This window comes from Wyeomyia smithii, chromosome 1, assembly GCF_029784165.1.
Source record: "Wyeomyia smithii strain HCP4-BCI-WySm-NY-G18 chromosome 1, ASM2978416v1, whole genome shotgun sequence".
In the NCBI taxonomy this organism is placed as follows: domain Eukaryota; kingdom Metazoa; phylum Arthropoda; class Insecta; order Diptera; family Culicidae; genus Wyeomyia; species Wyeomyia smithii.
This window is the reverse complement of record NC_073694.1, coordinates 180,970,959-180,998,399: the sequence shown is the minus strand read 5'-3', so window position 1 is coordinate 180,998,399 and position 27,441 is coordinate 180,970,959. Positions and strand designations below refer to the sequence as shown.

General features: G+C 37.6%; 1 protein-coding gene across 1 annotated transcript in view; it reads left to right on the top strand.

The window, feature by feature from the left end:
• LOC129719065 (uncharacterized) overlaps positions 1-27,441 on the top strand; it is a 305,280-nt gene that overhangs the window by 165,280 nt on the left and 112,559 nt on the right. Inside the window, exon 3 of the mRNA XM_055670427.1 lies at positions 16,549-17,514. Within this exon, the coding sequence (XP_055526402.1) occupies positions 16,549-17,514 (966 nt within the window). The remainder of the gene's footprint in view (positions 1-16,548; positions 17,515-27,441) is intronic.

Below are 27,441 nucleotides of genomic sequence, written 5' to 3'. Positions count from 1 at the left end.
TCTCTCTCTCTTTCTCTCTCTCTCTTTCTCTTTCTCTTTCTTTTTCTCCTTCTCCTTCTCTTTCTTTTTCTCTTTCTCTTTCTCTTTCTCTTTCTCTTTCTCTTTATCCTTCTCCTTCTCTTTCTCTTTCTCTTTCTCTTTCTCTTTCTCTTTCTCGTTCTCTTTCTCTTTCTCTTTCTCTTTATCCTTCTCCGTCTCTTTCTCTTTCTCTTACTCGTTCTCTTTTTTTTGCTCTTTTTCTATCTCTCTTAGTCTCTTTTTCTCTATTTCTCCTTATTTTTCTCTCTTTCACTATCTCTCTTTTTTACTCTCTCTATCTTTCTCTCTTTATCTCACTTTCACTCTTTGTTTCTTTTTCTCTTTTTCTTTCTTTATTTATCTTTCTCTCTGTTATCTCTCTTTGTTTCTTTATCTCTCTTTCTTACTTTATCTCTCTCTCTCTCTCTCTCAAGCCTCCTGCATTTTACCTACAGCGACAATCAATCATTTCTTGATGTCTGTGCTAGAGAAATACGGCAATTGTTCTACTACTTGTTTTGATTTTTAACTTACACCTTTAGTTTAGCCACTTATTTTAAATTTAATGAATATTTTTTGATATTTTTGTTGCGGTAACTTTTATCTATCTGTCTGTCTGTCTGTCTGCCTGTCTGTCTGTCTGTCTGTCTGTCTGTCTGTCTGTCTGTCTGTCTGTCTGTCTGTCTGTCTGTCTGTCTGTCTGTCTGTCTGTCTGTCTGTCTGTCTGTCTGTCTGTCTGTCTGTCTGTCTGTCTGTCTGTCTGTCTGTCTGTCTGTCTGTCTGTCTGTCTGTCTGTCTGTCTGTCTGTCTGTCTGTCTGTCTGTCTGTCTGTCTGTCTGTCTGTCTGTCTGTCTGTCTGTCTGTCTGTCTGTCTGTCTGTCTGTCTGTCTGTCTGTCTGTCTGTCTGTCTGTCTGTCTGTCTGTCTGTCTGTCTGTCTGTCTGTCTGTCTGTCTGTCTGTCTGTCTGTCTGTCTGTCTGTCTGTCTGTCTGTCTGTCTGTCTGTCTGTCTGTCTGTCTGTCTGTCTGTCTGTCTGTCTGTCTGTCTGTCTGTCTGTCTGTCTGTCTGTCTGTCTGTCTGTCTGTCTGTCTGTCTGTCTGTCTGTCTGTCTGTCTGTCTGTCTGTCTGTCTGTCTGTCTGTCTGTCTGTCTGTCTGTCTGTCTGTCTGTCTGTCTGTCTGTCTGTCTGTCTGTCTGTCTGTCTGTCTGTCTGTCTGTCTGTCTGTCTGTCTGTCTGTCTGTCTGTCTGTCTGTCTGTCTGTCGTTGCACTGTTCTATTACCGAGTCGTGTGGTTTTGAAAATTTGAAGTTGGTGGCTCGAAGTCAGCCATTTTTGGCTTCAACACCAACAACAGTTACATCTTAAACGCACACAAAACTGATTCACCATGCAATTGCAATAATTATAAACAAATCGCGTGGTCAATCTTCGGAAGTATATGGAATCAATTTAAAATTCCCTCGGACTTCAATGTTCAAAATTATTTGACAAAGGAGAAACAAATAGACGGGATATAGTTTGCAGCATATGAGAACTTGAAGTAAACCTATAATTTTCTTCAGAATCAAAGTAATCTCTCAGATAATTATGCGCATCGTAGAGTTGATTTCACAAAAAGTCAAATGATGATTCAGTGAGTATCGGAGTTCTAATTTATTTGGTTCCGGAGATTTTTTTTTATGCTTGCTAATCTCATTGCAGCACCCAAACCAGACACGAACCAACATTTTGAACATCTGCTTGCTAAAAACAAGCGCAACCGAAACATACCCTAAAATTAACTTTTGCCAAACATCCGATCAACCATAGGCGCAGACCAAGATCAAATTGGCGATAAAAATTAAAGTTAATTGAATTTCATAACGTTCTCGTTTGCTGTTTTTCCTGTTGTTTGTTTTCCGTCTATCGAACGCCTTTTTCCCCCGTTCGTCTCGCTAGTTTTTTTTTTGCGTTTTTATGCGAATTTGTAATGCTGCTCGAGTTACGATAGGCAATAGGAAACAAAAAAAAATGAACAGGGAGAGAAAATCAGCCGATAAAGCCCCTTGTTCCTGGGGCAGAACGCGTTTATTCTCACCGGACTCAACTAACCGGCAGCAGCGAGGTCGTAAAGTTTTATGTGCGATTTGCCATCGTTGAAGCAAACCACGCAACACACCGAGGTGGACTCGCTCAAGGCCGGCGCCACCTGGGACGGGGTCATCATAGATGTAACATTTCCAAAATTCGAGGGTACGGAAAAACAAAGAAAAAAAAAAACAAGCGCAAGGGTGTGAAGCAGAACGGCAGCTGATTCATAATTAATTTTTCTTGATTTTTATGAGGTTGTAATTAACCCAAAATGAAGTGGGATTTTTTTTGTAAGTTAGAGGATAATCCCCCTGTTTTTGTGTGGTCGATAAACATATGTTGTTTCAGGTTTTTAGCGAAAAGCTTGGTTTCCAATCATAGAAATAAAATATTTACCCATAAATGCATACACGTAAATCATTTGAATTCAACTGCATTGAACTATTCCAATAAATAAGAGAAAAAAATCCTATTAGCATTCACTTCGAACCAGAGCACTAAAAGCTTTATGGAGCCACTGAACGTGCCTGATTTCCATAATTGATGGCTACTGAAATCCGTCGATTCGCTTTCTTATGGTAATTCATCAGCGACGGAGAAGTAACTGGAAAAAAAATCTTCGATCTTCAAAGACACGCTTCACAGAGAAACCCTTCCTGTGCTTATTTGTCGTTTGATTTCTTTTTTTCTTAATCGATAATGGGACACAGCGCTTCACAGCGCACAGCGATCGGTCCTGGAATGGAGATTTATGGCGCTTCATGCATGGCCAGGCGTTGTATAAATTGAATCTTGTGCCCCCGCGCGACGATGGAGGTTCAGAATTTGGAAGTTGCCCAGCAGAACTGGGTTTGATTTGATCATGTGTAACTATGTGTCATGATTACGCTGTGATCATGGTGCTATAAATCTTTTGGCTTTTTATTTTATGAGACCTCACGTTAACACTGGGGTTGGTCGTTATAAAATGACAGATATGTGGTGACAAATGAGCCGGTCATTAGGCATTAACCCTGTGTAACGATACGAAGCCCTGAACAATATATTCTAGCGTCGTTGATCTAATTGGAATTAAATTTTGACGAAGTTTTTCCTTCTTATGGATTAGGATTCTTCGGAAAGCTGCTTAATGATACTTTATGCAAATATTTGATTTAACTAACTGAATATTTTCTGCGGGTGGACCAATTTTTCAGACTCAAGAGTAATTTTGAAAACTTTTGGTGACAATTTTTCAACAAACTTTTGTTGACATTGTGATAACTTCATTCTTACTTTCCGAAAATGTTTTTACCACCGTTTTCAGACGCCTTTCCTGTTTTTTTGGCGCTTATTGACAACTTAGTGACTATTGAAGACTTTCTCATGACTCTTCCACAACTTTTCAATTTTTTTTTTTTTCAATTAATTATCAAGCAAGATTTGACTTTGATGTAATTTTTGGAAAATTTGTAAATTTTTCGACAACTTTTTTATACTTTTACTAGAACGTTATGATAACTTTTTGCTTACATTCTAGGACTTTGAAATTACTTTTGAGAACCTATTTTTCTTGACTTCACCCTCAGTTAATAATAAATAAAAAACATGCTCACAGTAGCATTACTCTCTAAGTTTATCACTATTTGTTTATTTATCACCGTATTTGGATTATTTATGTTAGCGATCACATTAGAACTGCCAGAATTGACCAACATTACCATCGAATTAATTCCTAGTTCGGAAGCATTAGAAGCATAAGAGCATAGCATACGAAAATCCCAACATTGTAAAAAAAGAAACTAAATCTAATTAAAATCGAATCCAATCCAAATTCGGTCCAAACTTTTTTCAATGGTCGTTGAATTATCAATTAATTTAGTATTTCATATTCCTGAAATCCAAATCCTGTAACGTGTGAGGAAGAAAATCCGAACAATTTTTAAATTGGTCTACGATTTCGAAGTGCTACACAAATCGAAAAATCCTTTTCCACAAAATGAAGATCCACTTTTATGTAACTGGCAAAACGATCAGTCGATTCTGTCAAGTGACGCTTAGTTGAGAAAATGGCGTTGTCGGAAGAAGACCGTCGTAAATTTTTGTGACAAAACAAAGAAAATTATAAAAGGTAAGTGTTCCACTATTTTAAAGATCTTGGATATTAAAAAAACCTGTATATACATTACTGTCAATCTCTCCGAGAATGGAAATACCTTCAAAAGAAAATCTGGTTCCGGACGAAAATGCACTCTGCAAGAGCGAAATCATATCGTGAGCTGGGCAATAAATATCGGGTTGATCCAAAAACAGTGAAAAAGTATCTGCGTGAAAGGAGTGTAAAACTTATATAATTACCATAAAAATTACAAAGTAGTGTTTTGGCCAGACCTTGCAGTGTCAAACTATACTGATGCAACTTTAGCTGATTTGCGGCAAGGCAATATCGAATTTTTTCCGAGAGAATGCAATCCTCAAAATGTGCCGCATCTGCAGTCTACTAAAAGTTTCTGCGCAAATCGAAGCAAATGGTCTATCAGAAAGGGTACAGAGCAAAAAACGTCGCTTGTTTGATCGAAAAATCAAGCAGGAGCTCGAAACAATTTGAAACATCCGGAATTCAGGAAGCTATGAGGCAAGTATCCCAGAGGATCAAGAAATCAGCGCGATGTGTAGCTGAGTTTTTCTTATGAGGTTTGTTAATGAGTTATACTACTTAAATAAACAAACAAATTTATAAAAATAAGTTGCGCAAGAATATTTTTTGGAATTGAAAGTTTGTTCGGATTTTTTTTCTTCATACGTTAAACCAACTGTTCAAAAATAATTCGATTAAACTCCTGATGTCCTCTGCTCCCGCAATCCCGAAATCCTCTAATCATTTCTTAAAAGTTATCTTATTCCAAAAACCCTGAAATCCCATAATCTTTTAAACTTTTGAAAACCGAAATATGCTGAATTTCCATGGAATCTGTCAATCCTGAAAGCTGAAAACTCAAAAATCCTATGATCCTATAGTTCTAAAACTCCTAAATAAAAAATTTTGAAATCAATAAATTTTCAAATCCGAAAAAATGCTCAAGTTCTTAAACTCTAAACACTGTACTAAATAAAAGTACTTAAATATCATACTCCAGAAAAGCATAAAAATTCCAAAAAAGGTACCAGTCATGCATAAAAATTCCTGAAGCCCAATAACTACTTTTTGTAATATTAGCTCTTTAATCTAATAGTTTCAATCCAAATCTAATATCCTTAAGAATTTCAAAACTACGAAATTAATATACTGAAATTTTAAATTCTTGACATACATAACTATTCCAAATTCAAAAATCCCTATACCCTCCAATCCATGTCTTCAAACCAATGAATTCTAAAATCCTCAAGTCTTCAATCCTAAAATAATTGATTCCTAAAATCCCATCATCCTAAAATCGTAGAACTAAATCATAAATTCGAACAAAAAACCTAAAATTTTCAATTGATAGAATTGTAAAAAACTGGAATTCTGAAATTCATGCTATTGAATTACAGTTTTCGTTCCGTAAAATTTTTTTATACTAGGAATTCAAAATTTTGGAAATTCCCTAAAGAGCTCCCACCAATTCTTGAATAAAATCGGAAAAAGTGAAATTCCATTTCAAAAAATCCAAATTGATAGAAAACAACGTTTCAATTGCAGTAACCTTAAAGTCATACGATTTCAAAATCTTGCTGTTTAATAAACTGTTAATCATGCAAATAATAAAGGCCAAAAGTTCTACATCATAAATTTTCCCAGTTGATTTTTGAAATTGTTTTACCTTTATAATAAATGATCTCCTCCAATCCTGGAGTTACAACATCCCGAAACTTATGGGCCTTATATTGTTAAATTCCCAAATGTAATGCTTTGCAAAAATAAACAAAAACCTCGAAAAAACAAAATATAAAAATATTATGACCAGTTCCAAAAGAGGGTGACTGGAAAAAACAGCTCTATTCGATGGATTTTATTTTCAAAAATTCATAACTTTCGTACCAGTTGATCGATTTTCGATCTTTTTGGATCAAATTAAAGGTAAACACTTCTAGTTTAAAGATAAAATACTAAAAATATAAATCTGTGTACTTTTACATGCAAAATATATATAAAATTGTTACAATTTTTGTTATGTTTTTAAATTTAATTCGCTCTTTTAAATAAAACAACATATTTTAAAAAATTTCTTCATATATAGTGTCAAAGGTGCCCTTTAAATTGAAAATTTTAAATGTTCATAAAAAAAAACAAATGAAAAAAGCATATTTTTTTATGATAAACATTGATAACTTTGAGTAGAATCGAAATATTCACGGTATCAGTATTGCAAATTATTCTCTGGAAAAGACCTAAAAGTCGTTTAAAGACAATTTAAACGTGAAAATTTAAATTATAAAGTTAGAGCGAAAAATGTGTTCTGCCTTTCTCCTAGAAAGGTATAGCAATCACTGGTGTGTGTGTGTGTGTGTTTGTGTGTGTGTGTGTGTGTGTGTGTGTGTGTGTTTGTGTGTGTGTGAGTGTGTGTGTGTGTTTTTGTGTGTATCAATTATTATTTAACAATTATTTAACTGATCCAACCAGAATTCCAGATCTGATTGATTTTCTTGTCAAAGCAGGTGTGTCTCAAAATAGTTGATAACACTGTTTCTGTGAATTTTGGTGCCCCTAGACGTTTCGGAAATGCCTCAAGTCTTTAGAGACTTCAATAAAATTTTCCCGTAAGTGTACAGAAAAACGACGAACACGGCGAACAATTACTCTGCGGTGTTTTGACACACTTCTGCATTCACCATGGGCACCCTAATGAACAGGTTAAAAAGCTATAATATTTTTAGGGTACTTATTTGAGCTTAAGGACAACTTTTTTTCACTTTTATCGACCAGTGTAATTTTAATTTTCAGCTTTATCAAACTGGACGTGTTTCTCTCAAAAATTAATTTTGTTCAAGATTCAAGTTAGCAAAAGCGAAGCTAAACTGTTTCAATTACTGGTGTGAATTTTAGCAGGAACCAGTTTAAGTCTGATCCTTTTTAGTTTATAAATAAATTAAAATAAATAAATAAATTTGAACAGTCAGGGAAAAAATTTGAAACATCAGGGAAAATCCGGGAATATCAGGGAATTTATTTCTGGAAATTGAGTCGCCACCCTGGAGTAGGGAGGAGTGTCGAACCACCATACAAATCCTTCCTTCTCCCAAAAATCTCTATATGCTAAATTTGGCTCCATTTACTTGATTATTTCTCGGTTTGTGCTGAAATTTGCTAGTTATTTGTATGAGAGCCTTCTCTTCCAGCAGAGGGAGGGGTGTCAAACTACCGTTTAAATATTTCTTGCTCCCAAAATCCTCCACATGTCAGATCGGTTCCATTCGCTTGATTAATTCTCAAGTCATGCAGAAGTTTGTGTTTTATTTGTCTGAAAACCCTTCCTTCCAGAAGGGGTTCTCGAAGTACCCTAATAACCTTCTCTGGCCCCAAAACCCCTACAAATGAATGCCTACGCCAATCGTTTCAGCAGTTTCGAAATGTATAAGTATCCGACAGACAGACCGAATTTTATTTTTATATGTATAGATTGCTTGTAGTCATTTAAATCCCTGATTTTATGTATTAAGTTGTTGGTTCAACACCTTCAGTGAAGTAATTTACAGATTTTATCAGTTTTTCTCTTTTATTACCCGAAACAGCAACAGCGGGGTGAAGCAATCACCCGACTATTGAAAAAAAAAAAAACAAGAAAGCAAGTTTGTCTTTTCTCCTCGGAGAGGATTACTTTTCAGTGCGCAAACAACTATATATTTTCACACTTGCTTAGAGAGAGCAGCGAATTGTGTGTATCGGAGGAGCTCGCAAAAACACCGCTTTGGAATTTTCTAAACATATAAAAATGCAGTCCTGTCTGTCTGGCTCTGAAACTACTGCACCAATAGGCGTGAAATTTTGTATATAGGGGTTTTAGAGGCCGGGAAAGGTTACTAAGATAGTTCGAGACTCCTCCCTCTTCTGGAAGGGAGGATTCCATACAAATGAAACACAAATTTCTGCACATCTCGAGAACCAATCAAGCAAATAGAACCAAATTTAGCGTGTGATTTTGTTTAGGAGTAACAAATATGTCCATAATGATTCAACGCCCCTACCTCTTCTGGTAGAAAGGGGTTCCATTCCATTAAATATTAAACAAATTCTACTAAAATCTAGCCTTCTGAAGCCCCGTAAAGAAACAATTCTCTTTCCCGATTTTTCTCCCCGTCTTTCTCTAACTCTTCAATTCTTAGCATTGTTTTTATCACCTATAATTACCAAGAAAGAAAATTTTATCGCTGTTCTTTTTTTTATGCGCCGGCTTTTGTCGCTACCATGCGGACGTCTTTGTCAATCTCTCGGAAAACAAGGTGTCGAGTATCAGCAGTTTATTCTTCCAAAAGAATCGAGAAAATATCCTTCCTTCAAACTGCTTCTAATGTCAGGCTGCCTGTGGGAAAGGAATTTTGTGACCAAGTTCTGGGATTCCCATGTGAATCTTATTCGAGAAGATAAAACTTTTGATACCTAGAACTAAACAAAATTCGAAAGGTCGATTTCCATTGGCACCCTACTGTTTATGTCATGCGATAAACAACAAACCGAATGTTGTTCTCGAGTTGACCATTGACTAAACGCTGCATTTTTTACGTTGTTCTCTTTTATATACTCTCCCTTAAATATCCTACCGCATTCATATCTCTACTACAACACAACACTTATCGAGAGTGAATTTTGCTACATGATACTCATTGATTTAGGTTACTCTTTCTTCAATATTCACAAAATTTGCAAATTTGAATGACGAAATTTTCAATTCATAACAACAGAGATCGAGAATGACACGAATATTCATTTATTTATTTACATCAAAGCTTTTAAATTTAAGAATCATTTTTTATAATTCATTACTGCTTTAGCACAACTTACTTAGAAAATATTCCACATCTTATACGTTCATCATCAGTTTAAATACTTCAATATTTTGAGAACAGAACACACATAAACTGGAAGTCGCCATATCGGATTTCCAAACGACGTATGGAGTTCCACTTTCGGAATTATTGAAATGGTTGGCCAAATACCACTTTAGGTTATTTTTCTGAAGCCGGAAGCCGCCGTTTTGGAAAATGTTGTGTGGAGTCATCCCAGTTTCGAATATACCTATACTGGGTGATATTCGGGCTATTTGACAATCGTTTACAGTAAAACCTCTTTTTAGGGAATGCGAGTAAGTAAGAAGAATTGAGCATGACCATTCATGCTTAATTCTCCTCTATAATGAAATCTTAAGAGATGCTTGTGATTTTTTTCAAAACGAAAATGTTTGTTGGTGTCCAAGGAACACGTCTGAGAAGAAGTGAAAGTTTTCTGATAACTAACAATTGTGCTTTAATCCACAAAACTATGTAGAAAATAAAAAATGACTTTCAATGCTTAAGTCGCCTCTTAATCTATGTTCAAACCAATGAAATGGGACCTTTCCTCCAGCTAAATGTTCCAAGATCTAGTTTGGGTAAAGGTAAAAAAGTAAATCGAATCCCGTAATGTGTTACTATTCACAAATCTACGAATATATTAGAAATGTAAATTTTTTATGCTCCACTCGCACTGATTCAAAACATGGATTTTCTGCGAAAAAATATTTGGAAATATTAAAGAAACAACGAACATTTTATTGAAAGAAAAATCACATGTCATCGTTTTGAATTTTGATTTAGATGCGACTTGATTTGCAGACAAATTGAGCCTAAATATTCATGATTTTGCACGTTTTACTTAGTTTTGTGAATAATATGTACATTTTCAGTAATCAGATACCTAACATTTCTTCTCAAATTTCATTCCTGAACATGAACAATCATTTCATTGAAAAAAATCACATGTCATCGCTTTGAATTATGATTTAGAGACAAATTAAGCCTAAAAATCTTGGTTTTGCATTTTTCACGTAGATTTATTAAAATTATTTAAATTTCAAATGATCAGGTACTTATTATTTTCCCTTAATTTCATCTTAAAAAATCACAGATCATAGATTCGAATTTTGATTTAGAGGCAAATTCAGTATGAAAAGTCATGATTTCGCATGTTCCACGTAGTTTTGTGATTATTATCTCGAATTGTAGTACAGGTCGGACTCGATTATCCGGAGACTCGATTATCCGGGGGCTCGATTAACCGGGGCTCGATTATCCGGAGAAAATGGTTCGATTATCCGGAGTATTTTTTGTTTCTGTATTTTTATAACGTACTTTTGTCTTCCGGGTCATTGGGAGGTTCGGGGTTGTTCATAATTGTAGCGGTACAAGCCCCGTTCCGCTTAGGCAGTTCGTTTTTGGCAGCTTTCTCGTCGTTCCTTCAACCAATTCTTACTCAATAACCTCCAAAATCAAGGTAGTAAGGTTTTTTGTTGCCAATAAGGACAACCGCTATTGGTAGACCAGTTTCGGAATTATAGCAGGAATATTATTATATTCCTGTAATATAATGGCCATGATCATTGCAGTACTTAGAACCACAAGCAGACCTGTCCCGGTTCTGTTCCGGATACTCTCGGATTATTGAACCAAAACTCATCAAGCGAAATTAATAAAGATTTGAAATCCGCAAAGTAGTCCATATCGAGCGTCTAGGTCGTTATAGGTCACTCAAGAAATGGAAAAAACATGAGTGTTTGATTTTACATCTTCGATATAATCAATGTAACCTAATTTATTATCTACTATATAAAAATGGAATTCCGTAACGCTTGATCTTATTGATGTTATTCCCTCCGTCTCTGAGGTGTACAGTCACCACTATCATTTCAAATCGTTCTAAATCAAAAAAATAAGTGGTGACATGTGTTTTTTTTGCATTAAAATGTTTGTTGATGTTCAGAAAAGACATTTGAGGAAAAATAAAAGGTATCTTAATGCTAAAAGTTGAGATATAATTCATGAAACTACGTATGTTTGAAGATGATTTATGTATACAGCACAACAATATCGCACGCTAGCCTTCTAATAGCGTTATTGATCAACCAGATAGAGAATTCGTTATCTATATTGTTTTTAGCACATTTTGCATGTTGTTGGATAAGTACAACGATACACCGTGCCCCAGTGCTGAGTCGAAAAAAAATTCTGGTCGAAAAGATTTTCGACCTGATCGGGGATCGAACCCGATATCACAACCGTGTGAGAGCCAATCGACATCGCTAACCACATAGCCACGGGGAATGCAGAATACAGAAAAACACATCAAAATACTTTTTTTGAAATTTATACGTATTATACAGTCCCTCAACAATTATGGGTCAGTCAACGTGTTGCCTGAATGTTCAAAAATGAATATAAAATCGGAAAAATTATCAACCACGAATGCTTTACTATCTATTTCTGTGTTCTGATGTATACTTTCGATCGACAATTAGTTCTATTGTAGCTGATGTGTGTAAATCGGTTAAGAAGAAAAATATCATTTGCATAGCAAAAGACTCAATTATGGGTCGCTTTTGGCATTCAAGATCATTTAGTCTATAAAATCATCAAAAAAAAGTTATCTAAAAAGTTATTTCATTGTTGTAAAAGCTTGATAATGTTGTAAAAGCTTGATCATTTCATTAAGTCGTGATGTATTATCTTGCAAAAGTAATAAAAAAAACCGCAAAATGTAGCATTTCTACAATTATGGGTCACATTACTTAATGCACGGAGCAGAATTATTTTTTTCAGTGACATTTTCAAAATTAAATCATTTCAATCGTATAAATAGGGTTACAAGTGAGTTATAAAAAATACCACTGCCAATAAAATAGAAATAAAAAATGGCGACGTCCGGTTTCAGCAAAATAACCTAAAGAGCTATTTGGCCAACAATTTCAATACTTCCAAAAGTAGAACTCCTTACGTCTTTTTGAAATCCAAAATGGCGACTTCCAGTTTCTGTAAATCAGCCTTAAATCACAAAATGCAATCCAATAAGGAAACTTCCGTTCCGTGCGTTCTCGGAATATTGAAGTACTAAAAGTGATGATGGACATATAAGATGTGAAATATTTTTTAAGTGAGTTGAGCTAATGCAGCAATGAAGTATAAAAAAAAACTTGGCTTCGAAACCTTTGATCCCGAGCATCGCCGGGAGCGTTCAACTAGTTACGTATATATGTATAACAAACGCCGACAAACAGTCTTAGGACAAATTTTATTTTTTTTGTCGGTACATGCATTGTATATAATTTATTATAATAGAAAACTCACTATTCTAGATGACAGATATTAAAAATTTAAACAAAAAAATGACTCGATTATCCGGAAGGTTCGATTATCCGGAGCGAAATGTTTTTCAAAACTCCGGATAATCGAGTCCGACCTGTAATCAAATACCTGTTATTTTTACTCGAATGTTTTTATTGAACATCAACGAACTTTTTAATGAAAAAAAATCATATGTCTTCTCTTTGAGTTTTGATTTGGAGAGGAATTGAGTATAAAAAGTCATAATTTTGCATGTCTTACGTAGTTTTGTGAATAATATTCCAAGTTTTAGTAATTAGCTATTAATTATTTTTCCTCGAATGTCTTTCCTGAACATTAACAAACATTTTAATGAAAAAAGGATCTCATGTCATCGCTTTGAATTTTGGTTTAGAGGTAAATTTAGCACAAAAAGTCACAATTTTGCATGTTTCACGTAATTTGGTGAATAATATCTCAAATTGTAGTAATCAGGTACTAATTATTTTTCCTCAAATGTCTTTCCTGAACATTAACAAACATTTTCATGAAAAAAGAATCACATGTCATCGCTTTGAATTTTGATTTAGAGGCAAATTCAGCTTGAAAAGTCATAATTTTGCATGTTTTACGTAGTTTTGTGAATAATATCTCAAGTTTTAGTAATCAGATACTATTTTTTTTCTCGAATGTCTTTCCTGAACATTAACAAACATTTCAATGAATAAAGAATCACATGTCATCGCTTCGAATTTTGATTTAGAGGTAAATTCAGTATAAAAAGTCACAGTTTTGCATGTTTCACGTAGTTTTGTGAATAATATCTCAAGTTTTAGTAATCAGGTACTAATTATTTTTCCTCAAATGTCTTTCCTGAACGTAACAAACATTTTAATGAAAAAAGAATCACATGTCATCGCTTTGAATTTTGATTTAGAGGCAAATTCAGCTTGAAAAGTCATAATTTTGCATGTTTTACGTAGTTTTGTGAATAATATCTCAAGGTTTAGTAATTAGATACTAATGATTTTTCCTCGAATGTCTTTCCTGAACATCAGCGAACATTTTCCGGTTAAAAACCTTTATGTCACCGCTTATTTTTCTGATTTAGTACGATTTCAAATGATTATGATTACTGTACACCACAGAGACGGAGAGAATATTATCAATAAGATAAAGCGTTACGGAATTCCATTTTTATATAGTAGAAGATGTGTTTGTTATTTTTACTTGGCGGCGGCAGTAAAATCGACAGCTCATTGATAGATATTGAGAACAGAAGTGGAGCAGGGTGGCTTCCTTGTGGTACGCCTGACATGTTGAGGAAGTTTTAGATGATACGGATCCGATCTTGACACAAAGTCGTCTGTCCGTAAGAAAGGATCTGAACCAACTAGAGATGGAGATACCAAGTTTACTTAATTTTAGCGTCAATACACTATGTTCAACTCTATCGAAAGCAGCTTTCAGATCAACCTGAGAATCGGCATCAATATTACGCAGGCAGTATTAAGTAAACTGAACCAGATTCGTGGAAACGGATCGTTTGGGGTAAAAGCCGTGTTGATCAGCTGATATATAGTTTTCACAGCTTGAGAACAATACTTCATTCATGACAATCTCAAATGCTTTGGAGCATGCACATGATGACGGAATGCCACGATAGTTTGCGATATTTTGCTTTTTTTCCGTTTTTTATTCACAGGAAACATGACAGACAACTTCTAGCTAGAGGGGAATTTACCTTTACGAAGAGATTTGTTGAACCGAACAAAACATGTTCAGAAACTATATAAATCATGTTGAAAAATTAAAAATCACTTATAGGGAAAATATTTTAATCGTAATTCATCTATAAATATATTATTGAAGCTATAGGTAAAACTCGTAACAATTATTCTAGCAGAAGCTCGAATTCACTAGCTTCCTTCACTTCAACTAGTTTCAACCCAGATCCACTGAACTGGAGGGCCAAAAACCGTTACGCCCAGTATGCCCCGCGTGTCCCGTCCCTTGACGTGCCCCGTGTGCTAGAACCGCGCAGGCAGATTGACTCGATAATTTCTCCTCTAGCTATCACTTACCGCCATCTTATGAGCGCCCTGGAAGCGGGCGGCCTCACTTGCATGTTTTAGAGCGCGGGGGAGCTACGGCGGCCGCCTCGGTTGCGGTGATAATAAACCGCGGCGGGTGTAAAATACAAATCAGTGAACATAAAAATGAAGCCCTCGGGGTCCCCCGTAGACAACGAGGGTCGGCGGAAAGAGATAGAATGTAATAAAATCGCCGGCACGAAACAAATTCCCATGATTTGCTTACTATATGGTTGCAATAGGCATTTGCGTCTGGAAATGCAATATCTCCCTGCAGATCGGTTGTACGCAGCGGCCGCAGCGGCAGTTCCAGTGTCCTAATGCAGAAAAATGTGTATAAACTGTTCGTTTTTCTGTTGTTGATATACCCGAGCGTAGTCTTCCTTTGTGTCCGACGTCTCGGCCGTAGACCGGCAGCAACTGAGAAGTGGGAAAAATGGAACATCTGGTTTTCATATTCGCGCGTTTCTGTTGTTGTTGTTGTTGTCGGATCGGAGCAGTCTGACAGACTCTGGCCACTCCGGCTGCGGTCAGTTGTGCCGTTTGCCGTTTGGTAACTGCGAGAGTTCACCGTCCGAAACCCCGCCACAGGAGAGGACATTTCCCAGCGGGATTCAATTACCTTCACGGACGGCACAAAACTCCGAACGTTGATTGTTGTGCTTGGCTTGGAGAAAGAGAGAGGAGAGCTCACAGCAGGGTATAATATCCGCTCGGACATATTGCGGTCGATCGCAAACGGTCGGATTTAATTTCTTGACTTCAATGGGACATTAGGTTCGATTTTACGAGCTAATAGTTTCGCCAGATGTGAGCTGAATTCCCTTATTGTGGCTGTACAAGTTGCATGCAAGTCACACCACGCCATCACCGCCGCTTCCACAAGTAGCAGCACGTGCTCAAATTCCACTTTCTCTTTCTTCCGGTTGAAACAGAAAAGAATTTCCCCACTTTTCTACTTATTCCCTCGATGACGAGAAATGCATTTCCTTTGTGGGGTACTCGAAAAAAAAGTGGATTACTATTTAAGTGCGACTACGATTACGAGCACATGGTGAACATAACCTAGAAAGTCGATACTCTTCAGTTTCGGGGTGAAATCAGCGCAAGCACCGGCAGATAAATATTTATTTTACTCCTCACTCAGAGGGATGGCTACCGTCTGTTGACTTCCGTATTTGCTCTTCCTGATCTGTCACATTTAATGCACCGTTGAGTGTTAATCCGGAAAAGTTGCGTAAGGTCGGTTTGGCTGCTGTGTCTGCAATCGATACTTTCGAAGTGCGTGCGACACGTAGCACACGCGTTTACCTGCCTGCCCTCTTCATGTCTTGATGTGTAGCTGGTAATTGGACCGATTTTTTCCGCTGTGTTCACGCAAACATGCCTCGCTGGGTGCCGATTTCAGCTGATTGGATTACAATCGAATTCAACGATGACGGTTGGCGTTTGTCACGGTCCATTCGAGAGGAAAAATCTGAAGGCGTTTGTTTGCAGACTAGTGAGATGATTAGGGCTTTTCTTAGGATAGGGTCAGTTGGTTGGTTTGGCTACAAGAGTACAGATTTTACTTTTGCAATCTCAGTAAACAATAAAATTTATTGACTGCTCTACTGTCAGCTGAATTGAAATGGTTAATAAATTCAAACCGCCATTTTGAAGTACTCAAAAGAGTTGTTGTAAGTGTTTAAGAGAGTTGTTGTTAAGTATTCAAGTAGTTGATTGCTAGAACAATTGGAAATCGAAATAAAAATACCTGAGGGTCAGAAAACAAAGAGTTAGTAAGAAAGGATAAAAAGTCGAATCAATCAATATGCCGAAAGTTTCAAAAAGTTAAAAATGCGACAAAAGAAAAAAATCAAATAGTCAAGGTAAACGGAAAGGTTTATTAAGTCTGAACTGCTAAATTGTAGCAAAAAGAAGTTGAAAGTTGTAAAGTATTAAAGTAACAGTCGAAAACTCGAAAATTTTATAAGTAAAATAGTGAAAAAAAACGCCAGTATCTGAAATAAAGAAAATCACGGCAACTAAATTCATGTGACCTAATTTTATGTGACCTCTACAAATTCTTCTAGACGTGGGCATTTTACATTAAAATTCTCATCTCTTTTCCATTGCAGTCAACCCCTTCCAGCAAGCACCAGCTAGTGCCATCGGTTCGGCGTCCCCTCCTGTCGGGATCCTCTGCCACTGCCGCCGAAAAACTCGAGCAACGGCTGCTCGATCCAAATCTTAACGAACTCGACTCCTCGCAGCAGTCCACCGTCGTCGGTACCGGTGCCGGAACGGGAGCCGGTGACGAAAGTAGCGAAGAGTTTCCCAATGGAGGTAGCAGCGGTACGAGCGGCAGCGGTGGCTCCCAGCGGGATCGACTCCAGCAGCAGCTGATCCAAAAGTCCAAGCTCAAATCTTCCAACCTGAAGAGCACCACCTACACGCGAAATACCGAAAATGACAAGCTGACGAGGCATTTGAATAACGTAAAGTTTGCGTTTGATGAGCCGCAGCCCCAGTCTCCGCTGCCGAAGGAGGCACAGCAGCAAAAGGTGGCGGATTGCAACGGGAACGGAAACTACGATGTGCTCCAGCCAGCGCCGGTGCTGCTGCACATCGTAGAGCGGAATGATGAAAATAGTAACAACCCGCCAAGCTCCGTTCCACCGGATTTGGTACGCAGTAGTACCGAAAGCATTCCTTACATCGATGACGAGCAGACCAAGATACTGAAGAATCTCAACAGTGACCCCAACAAAGTTCAAAACTTTCACGATGCTCGAATCATCACGCTTACACCAAAGAATATCGGCTCCGAGGTAACCCGGCAGCAGAGACCGCTAAGTCCGGAACTTCGTCAATTTGTGCTGACGAAAAAGTACGAATCCCAGCAGCGACCCGCAGTCAGACAGTGGACCGAGGCAGCTGTGCCGGGGCTGGCAACGTTACGCTTTACGCATAGTTTTCACATTCTCGCTGCCGGCTGTGACCGGGTTTGCCAGCACTGTCATCTCGTGCTCAGCTTGGATGTGGCACTGCGGTGCGCTATCTGCGAGTTCACCTGCCACCAGCGGTGCGTGCGGCTCGAACAGGTTAGTCGCGTTTGTGTTTTGTTTCTACTTTCCCTATAATCTGCTCCGATGACCATCCAAGCGGGTTTGAGTCCGAACTAGAGCGTGACAGTCCGCTCCGACAGATTGCCGCTTAATCCGATAGAGGTCACCGTGGTTGGGTTGTGTTACCGCGTCCGCGCTCGGAGAGTGTTCTGACTACCGCTCTTGGGGGAGAGTTTTCTCACTAATACTAACACTGAACGGCACGAAAGTCAAGGCCTGTTGAGCGGGGCTGTGGTGAGTTCGTGAAAAAGAATGTAAACATTTCATCCGTATTGCACAGCCGGTCTGGTACTCTACACGTGCTCACCTCACCACCGGTACACATACACGCTGGGAGTCTCAGTTCGCGATACGCGGCGGCTGTCGGAACGAAAGTTGTGATAAGATAACGATCATAAAGTCAGTTGTTTTCTAATTGAGCGGTCGGTTTTCTGTCGAATCAAAAAACGATCGGTGAATATTGTTTTGTTATGCTGTTTGTTTAGAGGGATTCAACGCAAACTTTCGTATTGGCAGTAACCGGTCGGGTTTCAGTGAAGCTTTGTAAGTTTGGTGGCATCGGTAAGATAATAAATGTCAAATCCACGGACAAAATATGAGGTTTTTTGATTTAAATGACTTATTTTTATTTATTTTCGACTAGATTACGGCTTACAGAAACAATGCTAGCTACTCCGGAACTGTCACTTTTAGTGAGGTCATTTGAATCGCTAAAATAAACAAATCATAGCCAGGCTTGCCAGATCTACAGATTTATCCGTAGATCTACGGATTTGTTCACTTCTACGGATTCACAAATATATGAGAAATCCGTAGAAAAGAAGAAGAAAACATGGGAAATCCATAAAAATCCGTAGAATCTACGGATTTTAACGAAATAGTTCTGGCATCTCTGATCATAGCTACTGCGATGAAAATGACTAATTCACGAAACCATTACCACGTGGATTGAATGATGATCATATTGAATGCAATACAGTATCTGTACTGTTCAGTGGTACCTCTTTATGTATTTATAGAATTACCTTTTCACTCGGTTACAAGGCAAAGTACCTTCAAGGTTTGGATGGGGAACTGCAATAGTAATATTTTTAAATGTATTGGAACGTATAATCTCGATAAGCTACGATTCAACGGAGGAAAAATTGAAATTGGCTTTGAAATGTTTCAATTTCACCCGAAATTGCAATTTGATTGGAGATCAATCAAATCAATCTCCGTTTAAATCTGTTTAAACTTTTTATTAATGATTGCTATTTAGTATCCATATAATTTCTCCTACTCCCTCATGGCGAACGGAAATGTCTGCATCGTTCGTGTCTCGTTATGTCATAAAGTTTTATCCTGACCAGTAGGGGACAGACAGTGTTCCAGTGCTCGAGCTATTACCATCACAAAAGAAAGAATACTTATCAAGCTCGTGTCAATTTGCTCTATACCTACCACTATGTGTATAACCAAAAGAAAAAATTCATTAACTTTTCAATTGTAGATTTGTTTGTCCTGAGAAGGACAGTGTTTGTGTTGGAACAATTAGCCCCAATCATTAAACGAAAACCGAATTTCGCTTTGTTTAGTAGTTATTGAGCACTTTTTCTGCTGCTTTCACAGTAGCAACCATCCATTCTATCTATTCTACAGTCAGAAACTGCCGCACGAGTATTGAACAGCAGTCATTAAATATCCCTCGAGAGATGATGCATATAAAGCACATACAACTTTACAACTTTTTTAAGTTCCTTCATTCTCGTTTTTGTGTTTAAGTCTGGTCGTTTTCATTGCTTCAGGTGGCTTTTGCCAACTTCATCATCAGATCATCCTCATTCCTGGCTTCCAACGCCATGATGAAGGAAAGAACAAGCTTAACCTTGAGGCAGAATACTCCAACCTCTAATCTGGAGACTTCAGTCATCCCCCACTTCAGAAAGGGTGACGACAGTTCGCCTTTTAGTAAGCCACTTATTAGTGGTACCAAATCTCCACCGTAGTCGAGCTCAAATAGATGCAGTGTGCACTAATCTAAACGCAGCATTCGATCGAGTAGACCTTACCTTACCTTTCCAGTCAGTTCCAGGCCGAGATGTCTCGTGCTGTTGGAAGAAGTCGTCTCCATTCAATTCATGATCGGAAACCATCTTTACCGCGATTTCGTCCGAAATTCTCATGACATGTCCAGCCCACCGTAGTCTTTCGATTTTTGATGAGTTGTGCTCCCAGCATCTAATGCAGCTCGTGGTTCATTCAGCTCCGCAACGATCCATGGTCCAAGTTTCATGGCCGTAGAGGACTACCGGTCTGATCAGTGTTTTGTAGAAGGTCAACTTCGTGCGGCGGTAAATTTTGATTAAGCGAAGCCTTCTCCAGAGTCCAAAATAGACACGATTTTCTACCATAAGACGTTGACGAATTTCTCTGCAGGTGTCGGGTACACGAACTCGTCTACCACCTTCCATCACTACTAATCTGAATCCGTGGTGGGAGGTTGATACTATCTTCCTTGAAACCTCTTCCTCTCATGTGCTTAGTCTTTGAAACGTTTAATAAATATTTCAAAAAATTTTCAAGACTGTCTCAGAAACGTCTATAATTTTTTTCATAATTGTTCCAAAAAAGTCTTAAAGGTGTCTCAAATATATTTCAAGAATGTCTCAGAGATGTTTCTGAAATATCTCAGTGGAGTTTCGAAAATATTTTTACAGTGTTTTAAACATGTCTCAAAAGGTCTCAAAAATACCTGAAATATGCATCAAAATTGTTTCAAAAATGTCTCGAAAAAATTCTCAAAAATGTTTCAAAACTGTCTCAAAGACGTCCATAAAATGTCTACGAATTGTTCCAGAAATGTCCTAAAGGTGTCTCAAAAATGTCCTAAAACACCTCAATGATGTCTCAAAAATATTTCTGAAGGGTTTCAAAAATGTCTCAAAAAAGTCTCAAATATGTTTCAAACATATCTCAAAGATGTTCCCAAAATGTTTAGATATGTACAGAAAATGTTTCGAAATGGTCAACAAAATGTTCCAAAATATCTCAAGAAAATCTCAGATTTGTTTTAATTAGTTTTAAAAATGTCTCAAAAATGTCTTATAGCTTATTTAAACCGTTAAAAATATATTTCGAAACTCTCTCAGAAATGTCTTGAAAATGTTTGTAACATGACTCAAAATTGTTCGAATTGTGTCTCGAAGTTGTCTCAAATATGTTCCAAAAATGTTTCAAAAATATGTCAAAGATGTCTCCAAAATGTTTCAGAAGTATTTTAAAAGTGTCTCAAAAGGTTTCAAGCATATTTAAAAAAAGGTATCAAAAATGGCTCGAAAATGTTTCAAAACTCTCCCCGAAATGTCTATAAAATGTCTCGAAAATATTTCAAAAAAGGTGTGAAAATATCTCAAAGAGGCCTCGTGTTTCTCGAAGCTTTCTAAAATATCTCAAAAAAAATATCGAAATTATCACAAAGATGTCTCCAAAATATTTCAAAAGTATTCCAGAAATGTCTTCAAAATGTTTTAGAAATGTTTCAAAGATGTCTCGAAAAAGGTCTCAAAAATATCTCGAATATGCATCAGAATTGTTTTAACAAGATTCCAAAAATGTTTCAAAACTGTGTCAGGACCCGAATGACAAATGTCCCAAAATGACCCGAATGACAAATGACCCGAATGACAAATTGTAAATAAAGGTCCAATAAAACCGGCTCAGAAACTTCTCTTAAATGCCCCAAAATTGTTTTAAAAATGTCCTGAAGGTGTCTCAAAAATGTATCAAATAAGTCACAAAGATGTCTCAAAAGGATTAAGGAAGTTGAAATGATGTCTCAAAAAGGTTTCAAATAACCATATTTCAAAACTATCTCAAAGATGTTTTGAAAAGCATAGAAAACTTGTTGAGAACAGCAACTTGTATTTAAATGCCTGAAAAGAAAAATTAGAATTTACTATAATATTATAAACCAACACAAATCATCCTAGAATTATACTTACCTACATCTACTCACTTTGATCCACTTTCGCTATAAAATGCACACACGCAGACAAGAGACCAACGGAAATCATTGTTAACAATGTATGAGACAGAACAAATAGAACCATCGTAGAGTAAAGTTCGCATTCCTACAAAGTTATCAGTCGTCGGTCCGAAAACCATTTTTATCTTCGCTTTTTTGCATTTCGTTTGGTCGGTCAAGTACTACTGTGCCGGGAAGTGTCCGCCGCCAGTCCGGATAAATTTCTCGTCGATCCACCCCCGAAACAAAACTGTTTCAAAAACGTGTCAAAAGGATCAACAAATTGGTTCAAAACGATGACACCCCGTTAAGCATACAGACGCGAGGCATACGGACGCGAGGCATAGTACGCTAGGCATAATGGACGGCAGGCATACGGACACGAGGCATATGGACGCGAGGCCGAATGGACGCGAGGCCGAATGGACGCGAGGCCGAATTGACGCGAGGCCGAATGGACGCGAGGCCGAATGGACGCGAGGCCGAATGGACGCGAGGCCGAATGGACGCGAGGCCGAATGGACGCGAGGCCGAATGGACGCGAGGCCGAATGGACGCGAGGCCGAATGGACGCGAGGCCGAACGGATGCGAGGCCGAATGGACGCGAGGCCGAATGGACGCGAGGCCGAACGGACGCGAGGCTGAATAAACGCTAGGCCGAAAGGACACAAGGCCAAGGGGAAGTGATATGGAATGTGTTATTATCGTCATCATCAACACAGCATTCGATAACATGTATTTCGCTTCAAAGTGTCATTTGAAAAGCAATACACTCGCGGCCTTCGGCCGACTCGCTGTCCGAGCGAATGCTGTCCTTACTCGCTACCGCTCGTTCGGACTTAACTAAGGGAAGAAAACTCTGTTTGAGTAGACCTAGCAAACCAGTAGATCAGTCGTTTGGGTGCGAGAGGCCGCCGCTTCCGACGGCGGGTCGGCGGCCGGCTCGGACTGCGGAAACCACGGCGGCTTAGTGCCGCCTCGTTTCCTTGCCCTCGATTATGCGTCTTCGCCGCATGATTTCAAGAAAGGTATTATACCCAACTTAAACTCTTTAGGAATATAATAACACCTGAACTACATAATTGGATCTCATGCGATCGTACAACATCGCATTCGGCCTCGCGTCCATTCGGCCTTGCGTCCATTCGGCCTCGCGTCCATTCGGCCTCGCGTCCAATCGGCCTCGCGTCCATTCGGCCTCGCGTCCGTTATGCCTTGTGGCAGTATGCCTCGTATCCATTATGCCTCACATCCATTATGCCTCGCGTCTGTATGCCTAGCATACTATGCCTAACATCCATATGCCTAGCGTCCATATGCCTCGTGTCCCGTCCCCGGTCAAAACACCATGCCGGAGACAGGAAGCTTGCGGGTTCAAGTCCCGTCGGGATGCAGTATGTTTTTCGAAATCTATATCATATTACCAGTTCGCTTATTTTTCGCTTTCCCTACTGCACACATTGTCTGCTGAATGAACTCAAAATGTTTAAAAAATGTGTCAATTTTTTTAAGTATTTCGACGGTGTCTCAAATATATTTCAAAAGGGTCAAAAATATCTCACAGATGATTCCTCAATCTTTCAGAAATTTTAAAATATGTCTCGAATGATCTCAAATATCTTTCAAACAGGCATTAAAAATGTTTCAAAACTATTCCATAAATGTCTAGAAAATGTCACAAAAATGTTACAAAAGGAAAAAAAAATCTCAGAAATATCTTAAAGATCTTAAAAATATATGTTTCATAAATGTCTAACAAAATGTCTTATTTTTTTTTTGTTCACACAACATTTATTTGACACGGCACAATACAAATTAATGTTTTACGGAGCCAATTATAGTCTTGTATATTTGGAGCATATTAACAACATGTTGTTATCGCAAAAAAGTCTCAAAAAAATCTCGAAAAATTCTCAAAAGTGTTTCAAAACTGTTTCAGAGACATCTGTAAAATGTCTAAAAATTGTTCCAGAAATGTCCTAACGGTTTCTCAAATATGTCCCAAAAACACATCATTGATGTCTCAAAAATATTTCTGAAGGGTTTCAAAAATGTTTCAACATGGTCAAAAAAATGTTCCAAAACATATCGAGAAAATCTGAGATTTGTTTACAAAATTTAAAAAATGTCTCAAAAATGTCTTAGATAATTTCAACCGTTAAATATTACGAAACTCTCTCAGAAATGTCTTGAAAATGATTCAAAATTGTTTGAAAAATGCCTCAAATATGTTTCATTAATATGTCAAAGATGTCTCTAAAATGTTACAGAAGTGTTTTAAAAGTGTCTCAGAAGGTCCCAAGTATATTTGAAAAAGTATCAAAAATGACTCGAGAATGTTTCGAAACTCTCCTAGAAATGTCTTAAAAACGGTTCAAAATTGTTTGAAAAATGTCTCGAAGGTTGAGGCACCATGCATATGTTTAAAAAATGTTGCAATAATATTTCAGAGATGTCTCTAAAATGTTTCAGAAGTGTTTTAGGAGTGTCTCAAAAGGTCTCAAATATATTTAAAAAGGTATCGAAAATGACTCGAGAATGTTTCAAAACTCTCCCAGAAATGTCTTAAAAATGGTTCTAAATTGTTTGAAAAATTTCTTTTGTAACTCGAATATGTTTCAAAAATGTTTCATTAACATGCCAAAAATGTCTCTAAAATGTTACAGAAGTGTTTTAAAAGTGTCTCAAAAGGTCTCAAGTATATTTAAAAGGGTATCAAAAATGACTCGAGAATGTTTCAAAATTCTCCCATAAATGTCTTAAAAATGGTTCAAAATTGTTTGAAAAGCTCTTGAAGATGCCTCAAATATGTTTCAAAAAAGGTTCAATAATATTTCAAAGATGTCTCTAAAATGTTACAGAAGTGTTTTAAAAGTGTCTCAGAAGGTCTCAAGTATATTTGAAAAGGTATCAAAAATGACTCGAAAATGTTTCAAAGCTCTCCCAGAAATGTCCTCAAAATGGTTCAAAATTGTTTGAAAAATGTCTCAAAGGTGCCTCAAATATGTTTCAATAATATTTCAGAGATATCTCTAAAATGTTACAGAAGTGTTTTAAAAGTGTCTCAGAAGGTCTCAAGTATGTTCAGAAAGGTATCAGAAATGACTCGAGATTGTTTCAAAACTCTCCCAGAAATGTCTTAAAAATGGTTCAAAATTGTTTGAAAAATGTCTCGAAGGTGCCTCAAATATGTTTCAAAAATGACTCGAGAATGTTTCATAACTCTCGTAGAAATGTGATTCGAATATGTTTCAAAAATGTCCCATTAATATGCCAAAGATGTCTCTAAAATGTTAAAGAAGTGTTTTCAAAGTATCTCAGAAGATCTCAAGTATTTTTAGAAAGGTATCAAAAATGACTCGACAATATTTCAAAACTCTCGCAGAAATGTCTTAAAAATGGTTCAAATTGTTTGAAAAATGTCTCGAAGGTGACTCGAATATGTTTCAAAAATGTCCCATTAATATGCCAAAGATGTCTCTAAAATGTTACAGAAGTGTTTTCAAAGTATCTCAGAAGGTCTCAAGTATATTTAAAAAGGTATCAAAAATGACTCGAGAATGTTTCAAAACTCTCCCAGAAATGTCTTGAAAATGGTTCAAAATTGTTTGAAAAATGTCTCGAAGGTGACTCGAATATGTTTCAAAAATGTTTCATTAATATGCCAAAAATGTCTGTAAAAAGTTACAAAAGCGTTTTAAAAGTGTCGCAGAAGGTCTCAAGTATATTTAAAAAGGTATCAAAAATGACTCGAGAATGTTTAAAAATTCTCCAAGAAATGTCTAGTAAATGTCTCTAAAATGTTTCAAAAAAGTTGTAAACGTATTTCAAAGAGGCCTCATGTTTCACGAAGGTTTCTAAAATATCTCAAAAAAAATCGAAAGTATCACAAAGATTTTCCCAAAATATTTCAAAAGTATTTCAGAAATGTCTCAAAAATGTTTTATAGGTGTTTTAAAAATGTCTCAAAAAAGGTCTCAAAAATATCTCAAATATGCATCAGAACTATTTTAACAAGGTTTCAAAAATATCTCGAAAATTTGTCAGGAGTGTTTCAAAACTGTCTGCGAAACGTCTCTAAAGTACCGCAAGGTAGCAATCTTCGACCGGTAATTTTCATGTTATTCATCAGCGATATTTGTCTGTAAATTGTATAAATTGATAAATTGTTTTATCGGACAAACTCCTATACTGTATCGGGTCAGCCTATGTCTAGAGTGACACAAAATCCAGCTCTGGGAGTTATTCTGAATGCTACACTTTCTTTCAAATTGAACACTACAACGAAATTATTTGTTAAGCTAATCAACAACTCGGATTTACGATTTATGCCAATCATCATGTCAAAAGTACGGGAAACATTTGAACTATCGATCAAGGTATTGGTGCGTCAAAAGCGTTTTAAGTGTATCCCTCTTTAACCATGATAAATTCTACTGTTATTTTGTGATCGACAAGGCCGGCGGTTGATGTAGGTAGTATGAGTAGTAGTACCCACTCGGAAAATATCCCTGTACTTACCCACACGGAATTATCGGACAAACCCAAAACAATGTAATGTTTTTCCGTAGTTTTACCTTTACATGCACTGACGAAATTTCCCATGCATAAACCAAAGAAACTCATGAGTCAGCAGATAAAAATTGGCTCAAACTCTTCACGTGATGGCGAAAACAGTGAAGCTATCTTGTCCAGAAGTTTGCGCGTTCAAGGAACGGTACCCCACCGCGTCCTATACGGACGTCGTACGGTTCTTTGTGGACGCCGGATACACCCGGACTGCTGACGACTCTGAGCGGCAAGAAGCTCTAAAGGATGCTGAAGAGAAAGACTGAGGGACAAGTGGCTACATCGCTGCATGCGCTTGTCCGGGAGGTCACTGCAACCGGCCAAACAGTAAAAAGTACCTGGCGAACATAGACATACAGCGGCAGTCCCGTTCACTTTTCTCGAAGCTGCAGGCATTTACGCAACGGCAGCGGTTGAATGAGATAGTCAAGCTGATTTTCCCAGCGAATCGCAACGTGACGGTGGTGATGGACGTCGATACCTATCTCAACCCGGATGGCAACGACTGGCAGGGCACTTCGTATTTTTCTTCTCCCACGAAAGAAGTGAACTTCGAAATGAAATTCATCGCACACACGAAGTTCCCCACACAAAAGTGCTGCTGTGGCAGTCAGCGAGAAGAGGATGTCAAAGCCTCTCTTTTTTCGCTGCGGACTGCCTGCCGAAAGTTTCGTTGTTCAGCAAGAAATACCATAAGGGCGAAGACACTGTATTCTGGTCATATCTGCCGTCGACTCATTCGAAAACTTTTCTTATATATTCCATTGACATTCTATTGTTGATGTATAGGTCGCTCCTCCCTGGCTACGCCTTTGTCAGCCATGAACCTTCCTTATTCCTTACTACCCACTCGGGAAAATAGTGTGACGCCGGCCCTAATGATCGACATCTTCTGCGATTCCACTTTCTCAATGCGTTCAGTTCGTTTTTCCATAAACTTCAACTGCTTTTCTTGCGCTAAAAATGCTTGCATATTTTTCCTTTAAAAATGACGATTGTTCGTTACAGTTGATGATATATGCAGTAATAAATAACAAATATTCACGAATTATACCCTACGTGTGAGTATTTAAGAATGTTGATAGGAAAAGCTCTCCCCTGTAAAAGTATCCCTCTTAAGTATTACATTATTGATTCTAGCTTAGTGACACTTCCAGCATAGGGCGACGGGAAACTAGTCAATAAATAAGAAAGTCAACTTTTTACGACCATTTGTCGCTTTTGTTTCTCGCATTGACACTTTAGACAAGGAGGACACAGGGGGGGGGGGGGGGGGCAAGGGTTAAAATATGTTTATTGCTTGGTTTAAACTCGTAAAATATTGTCG